This window comes from Pogona vitticeps, chromosome 14 (assembly GCF_051106095.1).
Source record: "Pogona vitticeps strain Pit_001003342236 chromosome 14, PviZW2.1, whole genome shotgun sequence".
NCBI classification, from domain to species: domain Eukaryota; kingdom Metazoa; phylum Chordata; class Lepidosauria; order Squamata; family Agamidae; genus Pogona; species Pogona vitticeps.
This window is the reverse complement of record NC_135796.1, coordinates 3,807,585-3,823,572: the sequence shown is the minus strand read 5'-3', so window position 1 is coordinate 3,823,572 and position 15,988 is coordinate 3,807,585. Positions and strand designations below refer to the sequence as shown.

The 15,988-nt window shown below is 42.1% G+C and overlaps 1 protein-coding gene across 14 annotated transcripts in view; it reads right to left on the bottom strand.

Annotated features, from left to right (window-relative positions):
• Positions 1-15,988, bottom strand: part of MTMR3 (myotubularin related protein 3) — a 65,523-nt gene that overhangs the window by 19,453 nt on the left and 30,082 nt on the right. For all 14 annotated transcript variants that reach the window (XM_078381598.1, XM_078381600.1, XM_078381599.1 and 11 more), the window contains 10 exons: positions 15,686-15,768; positions 14,496-14,662; positions 13,284-13,380; positions 11,294-11,407; positions 8,244-8,449; positions 7,248-7,379; positions 5,098-5,209; positions 3,728-3,923; positions 2,751-2,936; positions 951-1,121 (listed from right to left, as the gene is read on the bottom strand). In XM_078381598.1, the coding sequence (XP_078237724.1) occupies positions 951-1,121; positions 2,751-2,936; positions 3,728-3,923; positions 5,098-5,209; positions 7,248-7,379; positions 8,244-8,449; positions 11,294-11,407; positions 13,284-13,380; positions 14,496-14,662; positions 15,686-15,768 (1,464 nt within the window). The remainder of the gene's footprint in view (positions 1-950; positions 1,122-2,750; positions 2,937-3,727; positions 3,924-5,097; positions 5,210-7,247; positions 7,380-8,243; positions 8,450-11,293; positions 11,408-13,283; positions 13,381-14,495; positions 14,663-15,685; positions 15,769-15,988) is intronic.

Here is a 15,988-nt window from a genome sequence, read left to right as displayed (position 1 = left end):
CTTGACCTTCTATTTCATGGACAACATGGCATATTTTGATTTTGTGCACTATGTATATTGTATACTATATTATCACTGCCCACCACTTTGTTTATGTTTGTAAACAAGCCATTTTAGTCTGCAGGTGTAAACTAATCTCAGGTATATTAATGATTAATCACTCGACCCAACCCACACAAAAGAAATCTTTTTCTCCTTGCCAGCCCAGTGATCCCTGCAAATCGACACAACGCTCCTCCCACTTCACAAGCCATGCTCTCCACTACACTTCACTTCACGAGTGAAGAAAAGAGGACAAACCCTCTTAAAATGAGGACTGGCTCACACAAGGATTGGGAAAACAAGTAAACCCCAAATTCGGAATTGAGAGCAATTTAAGATGGAAACCACCAGAAAGACAATTTAGTTTAAATCCCAAATGGTTTCATTCTATTTATCACATTGATACCTTCTCTTTCTGTCCCCAAAGAACACAAACTGACTGGTTAAGCTGGAGATTCCGGGGAATTTTAGGGGAGATCTCTCTTGCCCCTGCTCTTCCATGCCCAGAGAGGAAAATAGGTTTTCTCAGAAGATTTTTTTCTCTACCTCTGCCTCTGTTTCTTCACTCTCTCTTTCCTTTTTCTCTGTATTCTCCACTGCCTCCCATGGTTCAATACATCCACCACACATTCTCTCCCCCCCTCCCGCCCCACTTCATGTTGCGCTTTTCCAAGAGCCTCTTCCTTTGGCTCCCTGTGGCATCAGACAGGGGCAGGACCCGATAGATACTATAATCCCCACCCACTTCCCAGTCACTACTGGAAGGGCACAGGCTAGTAAGTAAGGTGATCCCCAGCCTCCAAAAGGTTTGAACGGCTTCGTAACTGCTGCTTTCAACTTACAAGGTCCAAGCAGTTTCCCCTATAAAAATGCCTTATTGTGAAATAAAAGAATAGAAGAGTACATACGGATTCTGACTGGGAGGAGTAAAGGAGGTTTTTGAAGGCTTTGTTTCCTGCTCGCAGCAGAGACCAAACTGAGCAGGTCCTTTCTTGCGTATGTTTTTCGCCTCGCTCCTTCGCATTGTTGCACAGGAATGTACCAAAGAGGCAAGAGTAGGTGTGCTGCACCAACTTGACCTGCACCAAAAGGATACAGCTTAAATTATTGTTTGCTCATAAACCAGAATATTAGGGCATAAAGACCCCTGGACAGAAAACGGCTTCACCCACATTTCTGAAACTAACAAGTCTTCCTACGGAAGTTGTGTCCCCCACCCCCCGCTTTCAGCATGTCTGTCAGGAGAACAGTTACTCAAGAAGAGTCGTTGGCACACTCAAAAGAGGGCTGCTGATTTTCTCCCCACAACAATCATGTACGCAGGGCCATACAGAGAAACCCTATGAACATGGATCTAGCAGGCAAGGGGGTACGCAACCATGCAACAGGAGCAGGTTGAAGAACTAACACTTACGGCTGAATCACACTTATGGATTCATAAGCTAAGCTTTTCCCAAAGTGCTGAGGATGCTGTGGGAAGAAAAAAAAAAGATACTTTGCCAGTTTACATGAGTGAACTGCTCCAAGTAGGAACAACTAGATGGCCTTTTCCTTTTAAGAACATAACAAGAGCCCTACTGCACCAGACCAAAAGCTTACCTAATCCAACATTCTGCACATATATTGGCCAGCCAGCTGCCTAAAGGAAGCCTGCCGGCAGGGTATTAAAAACAACTGCATCCTCTGTCTTGCGCTCTAGGAACTGATAAACAGAGGCACAGTATCTTTGAGATGACAGGTAATACATAATGATTTTTTAAGAGAAACCGAGTTCTTCCAAACTTTCAGAGAGAAGATGATCTATGTTTCAGTTTAGGGGATAGGCAGAAACGAGATGCAGGTCAACAAAATTTAGGAATGGTTGGTCCTTTAAAGATACAAGTAGCCTTTTGGATTCTTTTTCTCCAACTTCGGAAAGCATAAAGATGCTTTCTAGCTCCAATGCATAAAACAATAAATTTATCAGATTTTTCCAACTGGATCCCCCCCATTTATTAGAGGGATTGTTCAAAGAAAATGCCAGGAACTAGTACTAAACACCAATGAGGAAGCTACAGCATTGGTTTGAATCACACCTTCCTGGGAATAAACCCCACTGAACTAAAGGGCACTTACATCTGAGCAGACTATAGCGTTAAGGGACTTAAGCGCTCTAACAATGTTTCACAGATATGTAAAGGTACTGGACACTTCTAAAGGCAACACATGGACTCTGGATGCAAGACCGTTACAGTCTTCGGTGTTGCCCGCTATAGGCTTATACAGTGTTATCAGGGTTCTGCTTTAAGAGATGCCATGCAGCCTGCATCCCATTCTTGAAGTCCCAGAGCCAAAGCCACCGAAAGCAAGGGGGTCACAAAAGCCACCATGGAGAACACCTTCAAGGCCTGCCCCAGTTGACTGGTGAGACTGGAGAGGATGAGAATGGAGATGTCCTTCTCCCTGACAGGACGGCAATACACACCTTCGGTTCTGAAAGAGTGAGCCAAGGCACTGCTTGACTGAGAGGGCTCAAATACTTGATTTCAGTACCACTGCTTCAGGCAGTATCCTTCAAAATGTAAGCAAGGATAGGGAACATACTGTATTAAAACCTTACAATTTGGTTTTAAGTATTCCGGAAGCCCAATAAGCGGATAGGAGAATCAAGCCGGGAGAGCACACAGGAAAAATATACAACTTATGAGGTTTTATGGCCCACAACTCACCAGGAATGCTTCGTTGAACTCAAAAGAGCAGGGGAATTGTCTCTGGAGCTGATGGACACAGTCAAGCCACTGCAGAAACACTGGGCAGCGTTCGTTCAGGTCATCTGAATTCTCACCGTGGCCACAGCGATCAGCAAACTTGTGTCCAAAATCTAGCCACTCCATCTCCACTAGTACCTGGAAACCCTATAAAGAAGCACCATGCCATGAAATGTACAAGTTCAATTCTCTTTGGTTTTAAAGGCCCAGCCTGAGGCATTTGGGGGCATGAGGTTGAAGACCTAAAGAGCGCCCGACCCCCAGCAATCCACGTGGGAGGAAACAGAACAGTGCCTGGCAAGAGCTCTGCTTAAGAGCCTCGTGGCGCAGTGGTTAAACTGCTGTACTGCAGCCAAAACTGTGCTCACAACCTGGGGTCGAATCCCAGGTAGCCGGCTCCAGGTTGACTCAGCCTTCTATCCTTCCAAGGTCGGTAAAATGAGAACCCAGCTCACGGGGGGGGGGGCAATGTGTAGCCTGCATCATTAACTTGTAAACCACCCAGAGAGTGCTTGAAGCACTATGGGGTGGTATATAAGCAGCACGCTTTTATTTTTAACCAAACCAAACCAGAACTGCTCTCATCCATATCTGAAGGCCTGGGCAGAGAAACGACTGGCAGCTGGAATGCCTGGCTCCAGGCCTCTGCCTCCCATCTTGCCACCTTTACCACCCTTCCCAGGGTTCCCTTGCCTCAAGCAAACTGTCTCATTCTGGGACATAATTTCTCATATTCCATCCATGCACCCTAAACATTTTATTTTAGTTTCACCGTCACTTTTTTTAAAAATGGGTTCTATGCTTCACCCTTCAGGGAAGAAGCCACAGACCCGCTTTTCTGAAGATGAGCCAGTGTCATAAGCTTCTAATTCAAAGCCCTTCGATACAATTCAGAAGCACCCCAACGTCTGCTATTTACCATGCTTTAAGTCACAAACCTCTATTGTCCTGTAATAGGGATCCAGCAGCAGCTTAGCCAGGGCCACGATCTGAGGGGTTCGGTCCCATCCATCTGAGCAGTGCACCAACACAGGCCGCTGGTCTCTGTCCACCGCATGAACGACCAGCAGCGCCGACTTCAGGAGCACGGACAAGTGTTGCAGCCATTTGGTGCTTTCTAGAGCCGACAGCCAGCTGCAGATCAACCACAGAGAAGAGTCTGGTCTTTGTCAAAGCAACATTACAAGCTGAATAAATAAAATTCTCATTGCAGTAGCAATGGGGAAAAAACTCTTTTTTCCATCTGAGCTGAGAAGTAGCAGAGATTCCACCTCCCCCTCAAACCTATTTCCGGAATCCTGGGGTGGAGGGATTCCTTAATAAAGAGATCCATAGCTTCCCTGAAAGATAACTCACTAGACCCTACAGTCTCAAACTGGCAATACAGAGTATGCAGAATTGCTGGCTGTATTCAAAAAGCACACTAGTTTTCCATGGGGAACCAGCAAAACACAACTGGCTTGGTAAACAACACAAGTCTACAATCATTTGCGACCTGTCTTGTTCCCACGGAAGAAACGTGAATGTTTAGGAGCAGGCAAATCAAATGGAGGAAGGGCAGACTGAGCTGTGTCAAGCTGGAAAAGCACAGGCCTGGTGGGACAGAGAGCTTGATTTAGAATACAAAGACACAGCTGATTTGATACTAGTCATTCGGTCTCAGCGTCACAGAGTTGTTATGAACCAGAATGGATGAAGAAAAAAAAACACCCAACGTACACCGCCCGGAAAGGTGGAGATACAAGCAGAGAGACAGCGAACCGTTCTGACTCATGAAAGCTTTCTTGCTCATGCTCTTAATCTAGACAGCTTGACGGAGTGCCTTCCATAGGGGAATGCGGATCTGCAATACTGCACTGGTCGAAAAGATGACTCTACTGCTACTTTCTCTGTGTCACGGAGCCTGCTCAAATATGCTAGCCAGTAGGCTACATGCCAAAGCTGCAGAAGGCTAATGTAGAATGGCACTGAAGAATCTAGAAGACGGAATTAAAGAACTTTTGATCACAAGAGGGCCCTTGCAGAAGGGAAATCCACACTCAAGACTTCCACTGACTTTTATACTGAAATGCAGGATCCAAGCTTTGTCACTTGACACTTTTCCATGGGGATAAGTCAGATGCCCTTTTACACCTAAATCCCGAATACAGGAACTTATTCAAATGAAATCTTGAGAAGTGCAAACACCAACTCAGGATTAGTTGTTTGTTTTTGTTGTTTTACAAACAATACCAACAACTAGTAAGATGACCAGAAACAGGAATGGGTTAAGGGGGGAAGGACAGCAAGAACGCCATGTGCCGCTTACTTTCCTGGGTCCGGCATTTGCGTGCAGAGTAGACGCAGCGACTGAAAACTCTTCCGAATAGAATGGATGTTTGCCATTCCCATGAACACAACTTCACAGTTTGGATAATACTCTGTTAGAAAGCAGAAGCAGAAGAGAAGGCACTTCAAACAAGGGCAGAAACTAAATGAATGAAGAAGCTTTGCTGTAAAAACAAGCTGGCGGCAGCTGTGGCTGTGCTAAGCACCATTATCCCATCCGTCTCCTGGAGCATTTAGAGGTTCTCAGGCACTCCAAACATTATAACAAAGGGTGATTGTTATGACAGAAGAGAGAGAGTTATTCTAACACAGTCCAAAAGAAAACACATGGACTTATTTATCCACTAGACTGGTAACAGAACAATGGGTTCCATCTGCATAAGTGCTTTTAAATTGATTTATACATCGCCAGCAAACGTAACTCTGACCCCCACAGGAGTTGGAAAACAGACAAGAGAACTGGGGTGGGAGTTGTAAAATGAAAGTCGCATAGAGTGTCAACACGTGAAAGGCCTTTTTGAACACCATTCCCACCTTTGCCTGTCCAGCAGGAATTCGTTGCACGTTTTCCAGCCACTCCACTCCTTTGTGCCGGGAACTGAAAACCAACCCATGCAGACACGCCAGTGCACTCACAGGCTGCTCTGCTGAAAGGGCTTTCCAAAATCCAAAAAAAGGCTTTGAAAGTATAGGTCTAGCACTGTTTTGGTCTCGGCAGAAAAGTTCTACAGAACTTTTAGATATTCTGATGAAATTCGGACAATGCCCTGGTGGTGGGAGTTGTTTGCACTCTCCTATACTTCCACAGAAACCTGAACTTTTTAGATTGGCTGCGATTAAGAGGGCTTTAGCAATAAAATACACACAAAAGAGGCTGAGAGATCAGCATCTTGCTGAAACCACCATGCAGTTTCTCACAAATGTTTGGAGAGATGCAACTGCAAGAATATCGGACTCACATCGGCAGGCTGGCAAACCTATGAAAGCAAAGATATTTTGGCACCTGGAAGACTATGGAGGTATTAGGGCAGAAATTCTGATGGGAGTACAGTTCTGTGGGTTCTTAAACTTGAACCTGTGCCAGTTTTTTAATTATACGTATAGATCTGAATTCAGTACTTAGGAACCCAAAAAGCACAAGAGTCCTTTAGTCTACTGAGGGGCAGTGGTTTTTCAAAGCTTCACAAGGGGGTGGGGATCTTTCCCAATTCTGCCTACAACTTTCAATTTGCACGGGAGAAAACAGAATGTAAAAGTTCTCCAAAGGAGGTTTGTTGCAAACAGCAAAGAAGGAGGATGAAACCTGTGACCCCAAAGATGGCTTTGGCTTCCATTATTCAAAATAGTGGTTTAATGTTACATCTAATTTTGGCCATGAATCTCACTACTTTTCTTTCGTAAAAGAAAAAAAAATGTGTGGCTGGATGGTTGGTTTGGCCATCCCGATATATTGCTGCTTATAAAGATATTTTTAGGGTCTGAAACTTGTTTTCAGGCCAATAATTGGCTCTTTTTCATCTAAGCCAAGAGTGGACAACTTTTGGTAGGAGGATGGGCATGGGGCAAATATCTGCTCCTTCGTTCCCCTCACCCACACCAACAGGTTGCATATGGACCGTTAAAAGCAGTCAAAATTTCGACAGAAAAGCAAAAGGGAGCATAACCAGACCTCTGCACCTGATTTTGGTTTTGGGGTGACTTTACGAGGCTCTCATGACTACCTTCCCCTTTCCGCACAAACACTGCTCCCCCCCCTTTTTTTTTAAAGCAACCTATTCATCCTGGGGAACTCTTTGTGGGCACTGGGGCCTCAAAACAGCCTCAGGCCACTCTGTGCTTACTCTTGTTCTAAACTTTTGAGAGACGTTAGTCTGTTACAAGAAAAAAAAAACCCAAACTCTTAGGGCATGTGAAAGACTGGCAAGTTTTATTTGGCATGAACTTCCTCCACTTGCAGCCCCACTTCATCAACCTCTCCTTTGGTATTTCTACATTGTAAGATACCCCCTCCTTCTTTCATAGCCCTGATATGAAAAGGACAATCTAGTTTATGCAAGATGTTCTCTTCCTGTCCTAGAAGTGTTTATAAACACAGTAGGGCAAAGAAGAAAGAAGGCTACGGTAACTTACCTGGGCATTCGCAACCTCCCCCTTTGGCCCTGTTTGCAACAGCAGCTGCATAAGAACGTGCATCTAAGATCAACAGCTTTTGGGGCTGAATGGCTAAACTTTCTGCTCCCGAAGCGTTGGAGATAGAGGAATCTAGGAACAAAGAGAGGACAGACAACTGTATGTGCAGTAGCTATTCAAAAAGCATACTTGTTTTACACAATGGCCAGTATCCTCTTGTGCAGCCCCAACAGCACTGTAGGGATCACATCACTACCACCAGCAGACTGCCACTAATGAAAGAGTCGCTTTTTCAATTTCAGTTTGCCTGCCACTTCCGTGCAAGAAGACCAAGCTGCCCATACCCCCTGCATTTCAAATTTAGGAGTTCAAAAAAGGGACACTTATATTAGAAGCCATCTGCAGCTGCCAGTGATGTCATTCAGAGTGGCTGACCAGACCAGATGGGTGGGATATAAATCAAATAAATAAATAAAATAAATAAATTCCTGCTGTGCCAATAAAGCTTTGTAAGAGGATCCTGGCCCACATCTAGTTGGAGATACTCTCATTGTCATAGCTGAAGGAGCCTAACCAAAGCAAACTACTGCTTGAATCGTCTTTCTGCAGTGATTATTCTGGATTGCTACTGTGAAATGGTTTGGAAGAGTTTAGGCATGGATTTTTTTTTTCATGTTTGCTTCATAGCTGCAATGCATCTCTTAAATCACCATTACAAAAGGTGAACAACCTTAACAGAAGTATATAAAGCATAACCAGAGTAAATATATTCTACATCTGGAGTTTAGATCTGCACACATGTGAACTGGTTGGAAGCCAGACAGATTTAAGCAGCGCAAGACTGAAACCACTGTCATTACTGCACATGCATCAAACAGAAAACAAGAATGATTAGAAGTGAAAGGCTAAAACACCTCTGCTAAATATCAGTGGAATTTGAATTCCACAGAGAATTAGACATTCAACATTTTACAAGCGGAGGGCTACTAAGCTTACCAAATTCCACATCTGAGAAATCCCCACCATTGGAGAAATCTCGCGAGCAGTTTCCATTCATCAGTTTACTGCTGTTAGACTTAGAATCTGAGGCGCAGGCTTTTGCCACAGATTGGACAAGATGTTCGTCATCAGCATTCCTCCAACCCCACCAGCTCACCTCAGGCTGCCCACAACGAGAAATTACTGCCCCATTGCTCTGGTGCCTAAACAAGAAATAGAAAACTGGGGGTTATTACTGTAGCAAAAGTGTTTTGCTCAGCAGAAATTGCCGCCTCAATGAAAATTTCCAAAAGCGGCTAAACTTTTTCTAATACTTGTATGTTCTGAAAAACTAAACTAGCATGTAAAGAGATTCATGCAGGGCTGATGAAGAAGCAATTAACAAAATAACCAAACAAATGGATCTGTGACCCCTTCAGCCAAGTCAGGATTTGAAACAGCTTTTGCTGAGACATGTAAAAATGCCTATAATACAGAGATGTCTAGAACTGGAAGGCTGCAGTTTATTCCTAAAGAGAGATCAGTGATCAACAGCTGATGCTAATGCTGATCAGCAGCTTTACCATTTGGAAGTGCTTTTCGTGCAGAAAAGAGGCAACTGGGGAAATGCATGTATAGTTTTATATAACCTGTGTGAACCCAAAGCCAGTTCATTTGACAAATGAGACAAGAGAGAGAGAGAGATTGCACCAGTGTAAAGATACTTGGCATACTCTGCAGGAGTGTTATTTCCATTGTGAAGCAAGTAATTTGCAGTGGTTACACCTCAGCGTCTGCAAAATGAAACCTGCATTTAATAACAAATCTTTGAGTCACAGTTCATCTTCCCTAAACTGGGAGTTGGCAGCAGAGTCAATCAAGGAAAAAACAATAACACTTCGAAAGGGGAAATGTTCCTTTTCACATTAAGCAGAAACTAGTTGTTTGATGACATGTGCTGTCACCTAGTTCACCAAGAAAGCTGCAGGCCTATGAGCTAACATTTTCAATTACAGAAATTGTTTCATCTTCGCATTTGTAACATCTAGCATGAAGACTATTTCATTGTCATCAATTTTGTATCTACCCTCAAAAGTAGAACAAACCTCAAACAGCAATTATTGGGGTCTCTGAATGCTTTGCATATGTCTTTTGTGTTAAAGCTGTCAAAAAAGAGCAAGAGAACAATGTCAAAGCCCTCTTATAATTATCAAGCATGGAAAAAGGATGACAAAATGTATCTAGAAAGAATTAGGAAAAGACTGTGTGGTCTTTAAGATTGCACAAATGTAAGAGTAGGGCGATTCCTTTTTGTTAGACCACTGAGAAAAAAAAAATCAAACAAATTTTGCCAGTTACATCAGGCTGACCACCGCCATTCATGGATAGTGCAGAAAAACAGTAGATAATTATCTGCCATGATCCCAAAGCCAAGCTCCTCACTGCAGCTACTCTTGTCCCATTGTCTCTCTCCCTTGCTCTGAGTCAGAGCGCCCAGACAGAGCAGGAAAGACTAATGCTATGAACTCAGGCTGGGATCCTTCCAACTTCAAAATGCCTTCCGCCTGCATGGGCTGTGTGATCCAAGGATTTAACACAAAGAACTTCCAACAGGCTGACTTTAATATTACAAATGCAGTAGCTTAACCGAGGCAAGGACTGGAAAATTAGTACTGCACTTCCACTCTCCATCACTGTGCAGACACAGATTTGTAAAGTTTATTTTAAAAAATCAAATAAAGGAAAAGTAAGAAAATAGAAGGATGAAGTGGTGGTGCCCAGCCTAAATATACCTAGAGTATCATTAAAAAAAAAAAAACAGGCTCTATGTATATATACTTAGTTCAAGTGGGTAACCCAGTTGAAAATTACAGGATAGGTATGCCAGTTCACATCTGGTCTTTCCAGGAAAAAAAAAAATCAAAGTTCTGCATATCCAAAGTTACATCAGATTTCACACACATCGCATGAAAAAAAAGTTGCTGATCTTGCAGTGGTTCCATGCCGTCAAGTTGCCTCCGACTTACGTCAACCCTGTGAATGACAGACCTCCAAAATGTCCTGTCCTCAACCTCCCCACTCACCCCACGGCTCTGCAGCAATCAATGCTGAGGCTCCTCTGGCTACGAAGTGCTGCCCAGCTTGACTTACAGAGGAACACCTAGGGCTAGTGCTCTGTTGCTCACAAGAAGACAAACGCAGGTTTACTTGTGCCATATTTGAGAGAGATGCCACTGCTCCCTTGGGCCCACTAGACTGCATTAACATGTGGCATGATGATTAAGCATTTATTGATGCTATTTTTTTCCTATTTTTTGCACTAACAATAATACTTAAGGCAGTGATCAAATGCCGTCAAGTACATCAAGACCAGAGAATCGTTAGACAAGAGTGAGTGATATCTTTATTAGACTGCTAAAACTCAACAAGGAGACGTTAGCGTTCAGCTCTGCAGGGGTCTTCATCGAGCGAAGCATTACAGATGTGGGGGTGATGTAGAAGAAACATTCAAGTTCCAAAGTCCATGGAAAGATGTGTGGGCCGGTTTTCCTTGTTTAAAGCAAGTTCCAAAAGGGGGGGGGGGGCGCTGCAAAATGACTCGGGAGGTGGCGGGTTTCATATTTTACTTTGGGCTAGAATCTGAAACCAACCACATCTGAGCTCAATGTGCTGCCCAAATTTTAAACATTTTGAACACACAACCGATCATAGGTTTTGGAACTTTCTGCAGCACTCATAGCTCTGCAAAGCCCATCCTAATGAGGATTTCCATGGAGTCAGCAGGTAGCTTCCGCCTGTGATATTTTAGTGATCAAATAAAAGAATCAACCACTCTTGTGTGCAGCTTGTATCCAAGGACCACACAACCATTTTAAATATTTTTTTAGGAATAATTAAAACCACCACAATAAACAGAAGTTTAAAATCGCAACATTATATCTTTACACTATTCCTAAAGGCAAGAAGGAGTAAGACTCTGAGGGGAATTTCCTCTACAATCTGGGAATGCCATAGGCGCCACCAGGAGTCTATCTATCTATTCTATATTGTTATCAGACTCGTCCTACCTATAAACCACAGCAGGGATGCGTTTCCAAGAGCGGAAGCTTGCCACACTCTCCAGTTCCTTATCCGTGATCCAAGCAGGAACTATGAGTTCTTGAGGGTAGCTACTGCATAACCTGTGACAAACAGGGAAAAGAGAACAGAGATTCCAGAGTTAAATAATGTGTGTGGCTAATGCCACTTTAAAAGTCCACTACCTCTATCCTGCTCCACTAGGCTCTATCACCAATTCACTGTGTATACAAACAGTAGCCTCACTCTTATACTCTTATGTTTTGAGGAAGTAGGTTGGTTGGTTGGTTCGTGTATATAAGACATTTAAAATTCCACAATGGCAACAGGTCAAAACCGCAATACAAATACTATGTTTAAAAACAGTTAAACATTAATCAAGATAAAAACCAAGACTGAAAACTTTAAAACATTTTAAAACACATTTTAAAATATCTAAATTTCATAAATACAGCACTCCTTAGAATCCCCACTTATGGCTCAAAAACCTGCCTGAAAATGAAGCTCATGGCGAAATAAATCTATCAAAAGTGCCACAAGTACTCCTGTTTTTTTTATATAGATCCTGAGAAGACTAGCATGGTTACCTATTTGAAAACTTTTGCAATACAGTGGTAGAAATCCTATTCCACAGTAAGCCACACTAGAGTAGATCCGCTAAATCAGTGAGGATTTCGTGAGTAATTCCATAAATGTCATAGATTTGAATGGACCTACTCTAGTTATGGCTTACTTTAGCACAGCAAATCACAATTACAGTAAGTCCATTTGATTCAATGGAACCTACAGAGGAGTTGGTTCACCAAATCCCCATTGATTCAGTTGAGTCTATTCTTGTTGCAACAAACTATGCTAAAGCAACAGAACTTCAGCCAATGTGTCTCAATACTGTATACAAAAATAACTGAGTCTGTTACGACTTACTATATGTTGTACCATGTTCAGCCATTTTTAAATTGCTGTGTATGAGCCTTATATCATATTATTCCTTATTCATAAGTGATTTTTATACATTAGTCTACAAACAGTGTCTATTTGGTACTTTTGCCAAAGGAAGTGCACAGAACGGAGTCATGCCATCACATTAGTATCCCCAACTTGCCCTCCTCTATCCCACAGTCCTTTGCCAGCTCCAGCTCCTCAGTAATACTTCATAAACGCGTCCTTATCTAGGGAAGATAACACCCATTTCTAAATTACAGGCTAGCCCAACTCTCCTGCTATGCGTTACTGGATTTTTTTAGCTCTTCAAAGCCTGCACATAACTGGTAGAAAGATCACAAATGAGCCCATAACCTGTACTAAATATTTCTATAGCCTTTGAGGCTGGATAGTAGAAGGCAGCTGGAGTGGCTTCATCTTTGGGGGGTGCTGGGAAGGCTGCAGCTTAGAGGGAAAGAACCTATTTTGTATGCAGAACATCCCAAGTTCAAATTCTACATGTCAAAGTAGAGCTGGAAAATTTCCTCCAGAAATCTTGGGGAGCCATTCCTCCAGACAGCATGACCAATACAGGGCCAGGTAGAGGAAGTGTTTGACTCAGTAAATCAGAGGTTCCTATGTTCTTAAATCAAAGGCAACATGATTGGAGAAGCATTTTACATCAGCGCTCCCAAACATATCAGTCTTGTCTGAAACCCTGAGAAGCTGCTGTCAGCCAACACTGAGAATACTGAGCCTATAGTCAGAGGCAGTTAAGGAAACTCCCTGTGCTCCTCTGCTTCCACTGCTTTTCCTAGTTTATTCATGTTGGTAAACAGGATGGCACAATGGCAACTGCACATGGCATTCTATTACTCTTGCAGACACTTATCTTTTAAAAAATTCCACCCTCTCAGACCCAAACAATTAACAGTGCCATTATTAGAAACAGGATTAGATGACAGCAAGGTCCATGGGCGATTACTCCAAAATGTAACAACAAGAAAAGCAAGCCCCTTGCTTAACAGCCTGCAGTTTGCAAGCATCTATAGAACTTACTTGTACTTTTCGTTGATGTTGGAGATCCTCCAGGCATTGTTCATATCAAAACCCATCCGTTCAACTTCATTTTTAAACCTAGAAGTCACATGCTCTCCTAGGTATCAGAGGGACAACAAGAATGAGACGTGCAGGCTTCCCTACTTAGTATGTTTATTTTGTACAATGCACGTAAATCGCAGCAACTGAACAGGAAAAACAGTTGTAGATCTGCTTTAGTCATCCCAGACATGAACAACTGGATTTTACCATCTTTAGTCATAGCCCATGATTGTAAATGTGATTTTAATTGGCTCTCTACACAGTGGGATTAATAATCAACTGTTGCATGAATAGTATTAAGATTAACAATCCTCTCCGACTTGCACAGGAAATCACCCCACTGTGGTGTTAAAGGCAAATAAAACACAAGCATATTCATCTATGTGTATTAGAAAATCAATCTGCTCGTTCAGATTCAAACAGGACGTGGTCTTACATGGGCAAAATCCTTTCAATTACCAAACACAAATATGGTTCCTGCTGCAAGTAATCATTAATTACTATTCATAAACCTGAAATAGATACTTCCTGCTAAAGGAAAAATCACTTCAACTTCACAAAAGCACAGATCTTCCTACGATACCTTCAATGACTATTGCATTTCAAAGTTTCAAGAGTATTTTGCATTGCTTATACAAAAATATTCACAGTCAATTAATACCCAAGAGGGAGAAAAGTTACCGGGGGGGGGGGAATAAGGCAGTTGGCAGCAACAAGTATAGATAAAATGTTCTTTTATGATCCTTTGCTGCTTCTCTATGGAGACATTAGAGGGAAAAATCAGATATGAGACTATGCACTGTCAATACATGCCAGTGTGCATCATCCATAAATGATAGGGCCAAGGCAAAAAACACAAGAAGAGGGTTCTCCTGTGAAATTCACTCTCCCCCCCCCTCTTTTTTTTTCTTCTGTTCAGGGAGACTTGTAAAGAGGAAGCAAAAATATTCTCAAAGAATCAGAAAAACCTGATTGGCTAAGTAAGGCCATGACATTATCATGCTATTTATGGAATAACTAATTGACCTTATTCTGTTTTTTCTTCTCTTTAATGGCAATGAAGCTGAAGGCTGGGGGAAGAAACTATGAACAATGCCTATCAAAAGGTAAGCGGGTGGTTTTAGAAGCCTCATAATCAACAGAAACCACCCCTCTCTTGTGTGTTCATACCTGGTCTGCACAAATCACCATGCTGCTCCTTTTCACTAGCATAGACCTCCATACACCAGGCATGGTAAGCAAAGGAAAAGAGATCCTCTATCTTCGAAGGAGGGCGGATGGCATTGTTCAGACGCTTAAGCCATTCTTGACACTGCTCAAAGGTAGAGAACTGGCATCTGTTCAAAACAAAACAAAACGGAACATATCAAGATAACTAGATAGGAATTCATTACATTTCACCCAGAAAGATCTAAGCCCCAAAAGAGCAAAGCAAAGTGTTCATCTTTAGAGCTGCAAGCTAAATTTTATGATATCTGAACCTATACGAAATCTGAAAAACATTCAGTGCAATAACCCCCTAAGAACACCTATTTGAATCCTTCAGAAGGTTTTTTTTTTTTTGGCCATAAATCCTGATATAAACTAGGGTATGGTTACCATCCAATTTTTAAGTCATTCTGATGACACCATAATGTCAAGTAACAAGAAAAACTGTGCAAAAATTCGTATATATTTAGTAGTATATACCATCATGTGTTGAATGATTTAGTTAAGTACAAAGTGGGAACATTTTCTTTTCTCTGTCCTGCCTCAAATAGATTTTAAATACATCTGTGTCAAATAGGTACCATTTTAAAGTACACTGAGCATTGATGCTCAACTTCCTTTTTGGCCAGACTCTTATGGGTTTGCTTGAGTGTCCAAGATGCTACCACATTAGATGCATCACTGCAACATCAACATATTCATGGGGGCAACCAGACAGATTTGTGGGCAAATGTGACCTTGATCGTAAAAGCAAAACATCTAGCAAAACAGCAGCACAAAGAATTAGGTGAAAGTTGTTTTTTTGGGGGGGGCAGGGATTGCTCAAAATGACAGATTACTTCTCAACTTCTATAAAAAACAATGCAAAAATTGCAAGGGCCCTCTAATCTCAGTTCAGATCTAGTGCTCCCAGCCTGAACAGATACTGGCATAACTATCACTTATTGGCTTCTTGTATTTGGATGCTTTCATGGGCGGTTGAATCCCCTGTATTTAATTGCCAGTGTTCAACTGGCACAATAGAGAGAAGATACCTTCGTCAGTAAATAATCCATAATGATTAAAAGGGCCCTGATGCACATCTTTATGAGACCACAATGTTTTCTTTAAAATAACATGTCCCACTAGCAACATAAATCATATACACATACCTGATAACTTTGCAGTCTTTACAAGTCAAGTGAAGCTGAAATATATCTCGACATTCAACATTTTCTATAAGCTGTAATGGAACCTGTGATTGAAAAGATTAGATGACCTTATTCAAAAAGGCTGACACCCAATTCTCAATATTTATTATAAGGATTTACCAGACAATTCAGGACCTGAAACACTATATTACTCATAGCAACTATTGTCCCTTTCTACCTTCTTCCCATGTGAACAGGCACCATGTGCAAAACTGTGGGAAAGTGTTCTTGGAATGTCAGTGAAATTATGACAAGGTAATGAAA